This window comes from Callorhinchus milii, unplaced genomic scaffold, assembly GCF_018977255.1.
Source record: "Callorhinchus milii isolate IMCB2004 unplaced genomic scaffold, IMCB_Cmil_1.0 Scaffold24, whole genome shotgun sequence".
In the NCBI taxonomy this organism is placed as follows: domain Eukaryota; kingdom Metazoa; phylum Chordata; class Chondrichthyes; order Chimaeriformes; family Callorhinchidae; genus Callorhinchus; species Callorhinchus milii.
In genome coordinates, this window is record NW_024704765.1 from 5,807,522 (window position 1) to 5,814,408 (window position 6,887).

General features: G+C 46.9%; 1 protein-coding gene across 2 annotated transcripts; it reads left to right on the forward strand.

Moving 5' to 3' along the window:
• Positions 1-266: 266 nt before the first annotated feature.
• On the forward strand, positions 267-6,205 carry cplane2 (ciliogenesis and planar polarity effector 2). 2 transcript variants are annotated; one of them, XM_007907226.2, is made up of 6 exons: positions 267-310; positions 869-1,163; positions 1,984-2,136; positions 3,262-3,386; positions 3,622-3,758; positions 4,251-6,205. In XM_007907226.2, the coding sequence occupies exons 2-6, from the start codon at positions 1,058-1,060 to the stop codon at positions 4,513-4,515; spliced, it is 786 nt and encodes a 261-aa protein (XP_007905417.1). In that variant the 5' UTR covers positions 267-310; positions 869-1,057; the 3' UTR covers positions 4,516-6,205. The 2 variants fall into 2 exon arrangements, with proteins under 2 accessions (XP_007905417.1, XP_042199699.1); XM_042343765.1 differs by lacking the exon at positions 267-310 and adding an exon at positions 405-485.
• Positions 6,206-6,887: the final 682 nt, after the last annotated feature.

Consider the following 6,887-nt stretch of genomic DNA (forward strand, 5'->3'; position numbering starts at 1 on the left):
AGGAGGGAGGGAAGGTGGAGGGAGGGATGGCGGGCAGGAGGGAGGGAGGGTGGAGGGAAGGCGGGAGGGAGGGAGAGGGGCGATGGAGCACTTGGCGCGGGAGTGAGTGAACATCCATTGGGGCGGAATGTCCCCCAAAGCCCAGAGGCAGCACCGCTGGAGCAGCGCCACGTGGGGGAAGGGGCGTGGCGAGCGGCTGCGCGTGACGTCGACGGGCGGCGCGGCGACGACAGCGGCGGCGTGACGCTGACGTCAGATCCGACGCAGGACGCAGCGGCGGCCGGGAAGCGTTGGCTGCCATGGCAACCGGGTAGGCCTCGAGCCTCGGGCCTGGCGCGGCGGTGGTGTTTGCGGGCTTGTCCCGGGCTGCGGGGAGGAGAGGGAGGGAGTGAAGGGGAGGGAGTGAGGAGGGGGGGGGGAGCGGTGGCTGCTGTGAGAATAGGCTTTGGAGTGAAGGCTGTTGGCGGCCATTGCTGGGGGTGGAGGTGAGGGGTGGGGTGGGTGTGGGGTGGGGGGGGTTCAGGCCTCTCTCTCTCTCTCTCTCCCACCACCGCTCCCCTGAATAATTCCTTCCAAAAAAATAATACCACTACAAATTGGCCGCTTTCAAACCCACGGCTGTTCGTGTGGAGGCGCCCCCCCCCCAAAAAAAAAACACACAGTCACTACACTTGACGTGTGTGTGTGTGTGTGTGTCCCGTGAAGCGCTTTGAGACGTCTCGACGAGGGGATGAGGGGCTGCATCGAATGCCAGGATTATTATTGTTGTCATCATTATTATTGTTGACCATTGTTATTCATTATTATTGTTAATCATTATTATTATTCATTATTATTGTTAATCATTATTATTATTATTATTATGTAGGGTGACTCGTGGAGAAAAACAAATGGTCCCGTTTTCTGTACAACAACAGTCCGATCGTATTGGAATCGTATATATTGTGAAGAGCTCGTAACCCTTCCCCAGGAAACTCATTGCCGAGACGTGACGCCGGGTTTCGTCTTCTCCCCCCACACACCCCCACACCCCCCACTCCGCTTCCAAGCAATCGCAATGCTGCTGAAACCGGGATCTCTCATCGCTGCGGACTGGCACCTGTCTGCCGACAGCCGGGAACACCTGACTAGCATCCTGCGCAGAAACAAGAGGAAGATGTTCGGTAAAGAGACGCCGTCCGGCGGCCGACGTGGAGGGCGCTGTGTAAATCCAAGTTATTGTTGTTGTTAAAGCGGGCGCCGTGAACCTAAGGAAGCGGTGTGGTCGCGGGGTGAGTGGGGGGGGGAGGGGGTTCTGATCCGGTTCAAACAGCGCGGTGGTGTTCATCTTCAGAGATTCAGACATCTTGCCGCTGGGTGGTGGGTTGCTGCGGGGATCGGGCACCTGGCTGGAGGAAGGAGCATTTAATTGCAATGTGTGCGTTTTTTTTTGCCGGATACGTTACCCTTTAGGACCATTTAAGTTTAACCCTATAGCAGAGTCGCTGCCCTTGATTGTCCCCGTGCCGTGTAGGAGCAGGCAAGAACACGTTGCTAAATTGTGCAACCCTCGTTCTTTCTTTTAAATTTCATTCAATTTAAAGTGGAGTCCTGTAGCTCAGTGGTTAGAGCACTCGCTTTGCAAGCGAGAGACCTGAGTTCAATTTCAGGCAGAGGGCGAAACCTTGGGCAAGTTTCCTTACTCCACACAGAGCCTAATAATAATCCCTCCAAAACCAAAACAATAATAAATTGGTCATTTTCAATCTACGACTGTCTGTGGGACATTGCTGTGCGCAATTGGCTGCCACGTTCGCCCACAAATATACAGTTAATTCACTTTACAGTGTGTTTCTGTGAAGCGCTTTGGGACGTCCTCCAGACGTGAAAAGTGCTATATCAAATGCAAGGATTATTATTATTATTATTTAAAGCCGCCTTTATTTCCTTAATTAAACGACATTTCCATTCCAGGCGTTCTTTAATGCTTTTGTTTTTGGCCAGGGTTGCTCGAGAGGCCTGTGCTCCCCCCGAAGGCTCTGACTGACACCGCGTGCTACAAGATCTTCCTGTCCGGGAAGAGCGGAGTAGGGAAAACTGCCACGGTTGCCAAGCTTGCAGGTTCGGAAATCTCCAGCACCCATTACGAGACCCCAGGTAAAGTCAAAGCCTCCGCATGTGTGCATTATCCCATCCTCACCAGGCTCCACTGGCTCCCTGTGGATCAACTTCAAGATCCTTGTCCAGACGTTCAGTTCTTTCACAGTTTTGCCTCTGCTCTTTACACTCTCCTCATCCCTTTTCTTGTGCCCTTACCATCTGCTTTCTCAGTTCTGGTCTATTACTTCCTCCAACCCATCGTAAGCCTTCACCAACCCATCGTAAGCCTTCAGTTACTCAAGCCATTATTATTATTATTGTTATTATTTCTATTAAGATTTTTCATTGAGTTAGAATGTAATACAATTAAACATTAATTATGAAACTCTTATTAGCTGTTATAATCTTACCCCTCCCAGAAGGGTTTAGGCTGATTGAGCCTGCTCCTTGTGGGTGTTTAACAACATTGTATTCCTGTGTCAATTTCCCTTCTGAATTTGGCCATAGTCTGATTGAGACTTGCCTCTTTTAGAAGACGGAATCTCCTTTTTAGCAATATAGAAGTTTGAAGACAAATGGTGGTTTAAAACCAATCTTTTATTTGCAGCCAAACCTGTAGGTATAACAAACAAAACATAACACAAAAACAATAGAGTACTTACTAACCACTACCAGGTCTGACTGTTCTTGTTCCCTTGTGCAAATTTAAACGACTCTTTCGTTCCTGAGCTGGAGTTTCAGCCTCCCTCTTTCTCTGTATTGATGGGATGTAAAATATCCAGACTTTCCTCACACTCCGTTAACTCCAAAACTCTTAGCCTTTGATGTTCGGCTGACACAATTCTGAATTCCTTTGATGGACTGCCTTGACACCTGTGCCATCATCACATCCTCCCAACTACAAAGTCTTGTTTTACGTGTTTAAATATCTGAATAGCCTTTTCAAGGCAGAGCAATTTCACACAGGAGACAAACAAAACAGACCAGAGCCGAACAAGCAACAGAATTCACACTTGCTGCATCAAAGGGGCAATAGAGAGAATAGAACTCAGGGAGATGGGCAGGTTCACAGGCAGTCTCTTCTCACACTAGCCTCACACAAGCTGGCTTGGTAAAGTAGTAAAAAGGCTGGAATTTCAGTCAAAGTTTAAGTCCATATTTCAATTGTTGTCTTAACTGCAGGAATTCAAACAAGGATCGTGTACTGGCCAGGAAAGCTGAAGGAGACTGGCCGAGTGATTATGTTTAGCTTTCAGTTCTGGGACTGTGGGGAGGCAGCACTGAAGAAGTTTGACCATATACTTCCTGTAAGCAAACCATCTCCATCCTCCATTTCAAAGAAATTCTGAACCTTTTTGATGATTAGACGCTTCCAATGAATGTTCAGTAATGACCAATCCCTGCTGACCTTTTGCTAGTTGATACTTTATTGATTACCTATTAGTTATACATGTTTTCTGTTTCAGTGCTATCCCTTCTCGATTATATTTGCAAGCCATAAGACGTGATGACTGTTTCAATGTCTTTCTTTATCTCCCTCAGGCCTGCAAGGACAAGGTTGATGCCATCTTGTTCCTTTTCTCCTTCACCGATCGGTCATCATTCGATGATTTGCCCAACCAAATGTCAAGGATAGTAGACAATTCTGATAAAATTACTAAAATTATTATCGGCACAAAGTATCCTTTGATAACAACAACAAACAACAAATTACACTTGAATAGCGCCCTTCATGTCGGAAAGATAACCAAATCATGTTTGGGTTCTGACCGCTTTGCCTAACCGCTGGTTTTATTTTTCCCAATTTCCACCCGTCGTCTCATTCTCATGTACGTTCAGCAGGTGCCAGGACCTCTCTGGTACCTTAGTCCAGAGTTTGTATACTCTTATGCAAGATGATGGGTATCGACACCCGGCTGACCAAAAAAACAAAAAAAAATGCTTTACAAAATATAATCGATTAAAAATTAAGTGATTGATACACAGGCAAACCCAGCAATTCATCTCCACTACCAATGAGATGAGCAGCCAATTAACCTGAAATTTTGGGGGTGTATGTGCATTAAGAGGGCAATATAAACCAGGTTGACTGGGGGAAAGACTGCGTAAACAGTGTGTTATAGCAATAGCAGAACAGTCCCTGTTTAACTTCTTTGACTAAATGCTAACAGATTTGATCAGTACATGCACACTGACGTCACTGAGAGGGACCTGAGGGAGTTCCAGCAGACCTGGCATCTCCCCATCTTCAGGATGAAGAACGTTAACGGACCCTGGTTGTCAGATGGAAAGACCGTGGATGGCAAGGCAGGGCTGCTGGAGGTAGCTCACATTTTGAATGGACTTGCGGAGCACCTCTGGTACCAGGACCAGGTGACAGCTGGACTTGTCCCTCCTCCCCACCACAGTCACGAGCAAAGAGTTTCCCCCTGCTGAAATCCTTCACAGACCAACACAGTCTCTTCCCCGGAGCACACTATCTCTCTCGCTGTGTGTCATTCCATGTTGCTGTAAATGTCAGGCTGAATGGTAGCTAGGCGGTGCAAGTCACCGTGTTCCCTTTCACTGTGTTTGTGCTGTGTTCGGTGTCGCCTGAATTTAAACGTGTGCGAGTTTCTGCTGCTTTCTCAGCCAGCAACATGCCACGGGAAATCTAGCAAAGAAAAATGTTTGTCTCAGGTCAAAATATGACTTTAAAAATGTGCATTTGCTCAACGTCAGTTGACAACAACAATTTGAACAATGATCCAGCATTTCAGCCATTTCCTAACCAGAGGCAGGTGGGACAGGGAGTTGCCATTATTGGGGAGGGTCCGTGGGGTGGGGGTTCTAATTCTATTGGATTTCCAGCATATCCCACCTGGTTACAGGTTACACTGGTTGCTTTCACACGTGGTTTGGTATAGGTATTGATTCACGGCCAGAGGCGTAAACCTAATGCAATGTTAATGTGTATGGAAAGGAATCCAGAACCAGGCACTGGGAGAGATCATCTCTCAGGCCGTTCACATGGAAGTCGATGCCTTGAAGTAAAACATGTAATCTGTGGTCTGTGCACTCACTCCGCACTGTGTTTTGGACCTGATTCCCGGCTCTGCGAGTGGCCTGGGACTGTACACAGAACTTGTGATCGATCTGCAAATTCCCATAAAACATTTAAGGGCAATTTTAAATTTAAAACCAAGCAAACAGGGTCACCGTTTTTCCCTGGCAGGGATCTTTACATTGTGACCTGAAGACTTGTGGCTATGTTTAAACGTTACTAATTACCAAAAAAGATTGGGCACTAAATACCAGTGAGAGTGGACATTGGGACTGTCGCACAGTTGTATAATGGAGCCTGGCAATCTTCGTTAGGATTATGCTGGAGGAACCTTTTCGTGGCGAGACTTGTTGCCTTCAGAAGAGGATGGGTAAGCAGGTTTCTCAGTGAAGGAATCTATTTGAAATCTGAACCAACGTAACATGTGCAGACAGAGCAATAGAGACTGACTCGCTGCAGTGCAGGAGTCGCTTTTCTTCATCCGAATAGATGTTCACCTTTATTTTACAATTCCCAACCCGAGCCTATACCAGCGGCTGCAGGATTAAAGGGCAATCTCACACCAACAAGGTAATGACTGAATCACAACAGAACTCTCGCGTTATCTTGTTTGACAGTTATTGCGTGTTCATCAATGTTAGTTGTCACACCATGTTGTCACACCAACCATAACTACGGCCAAAAGCATTGATCTCGGATGCGAAATCTTTTCCTCATTGTCTTCCCACCAATTCTCATTGATCTCCATTTTTGGTCAATGTGATTATTATCACCTGTAGTAATAATAAATAATGTGATAATATTACATGCTAATATATCCTCCCCCATATACTGAATTATCTATTATACTTCCCCTTTCTATTTTATTATTATTTAAGGACACTGCCCCACATGGAAGCCGCTATATAAAGTTTTATAGGTGACTCAGAGATCGCAAGCTTTGTGAACAAGTTTTTGTCTCTTTCTGTTTTGATCCTGATCTGGTGCAGGTCACGGGCAGCCGAGAATCTCAGAACCTGCCTAAATTGTCAGCTGAACCGCCTTGTTACTGAATCCTGTAGCATTAAACATTCCTGACTTGTCCATACAGCCTCCATAACATGCCTCAGTATGTAGTTCTCAGTGCAACCACAGAGCAGTGCTGTAATCTGGCCAAGTAACCAAACGTGATCAGTTGTCTTGATTTCTGGGAATGTTGATGTTGTCGAGTGTGATAGCTGGAGATTTCAAGACTTAGAGGTTAGAATGAAGAAGGGTTAGGGTGACCTCTCATCGTTTCATAATACTAACCCTAGTATCTTCCCATTATATCAAGCCCTTTCTTAAACGAGCCAGTGTTCCTTGCCCCCCCCCCCCCCCCGAAAAACACCCAAAGACACTGTTCTCAGCCATCCATCACCTCTTCCCCACCCCCCCAAGCTGCCAAAACTCTACCCCCATCACACCAGTCCTTACCAAGCTCCACTGGCTCCCAATTACTGAACGGATCGATTTCAAGATCTTCTCACTCATTTTCAAATCCTTTCATGCTCTCGCCCCTTCCTACCTATCCAATTTGCTTACCCCCCAATCCACCTCCCGCTTGTCCCTCGTCTCCTCCGTTCCACTATCAGTGGCCGTGTCTTCAGTCACTACTCCCCAAAACTGGAACACTCTCCCTCAATCCCTCCGCCTTGCCCCCTCCTTCCGCACTTTCAAATCCTGCTGAAAGACCATTCTTTTTGATGGTGCTTACAGTCACCTCACCCCTCCCTCTCCTGCTGGC

Coding starts and splice junctions, on each gene's coding strand:
- cplane2 (XM_007907226.2), top strand. CDS start 1,058: ATGCTGCTGAAACCGGGATCTCTCATCGCTGCGGACTGGCACCTGTCT. Junction 2,137..3,261: donor CACCCATTACGAGACCCCAG/GTAAAGTCAAAG, acceptor TCTTAACTGCAG/GAATTCAAACAAGGATCGTG. Junction 3,759..4,250: donor AAAATTATTATCGGCACAAA/GTATCCTTTGAT, acceptor AAATGCTAACAG/ATTTGATCAGTACATGCACA.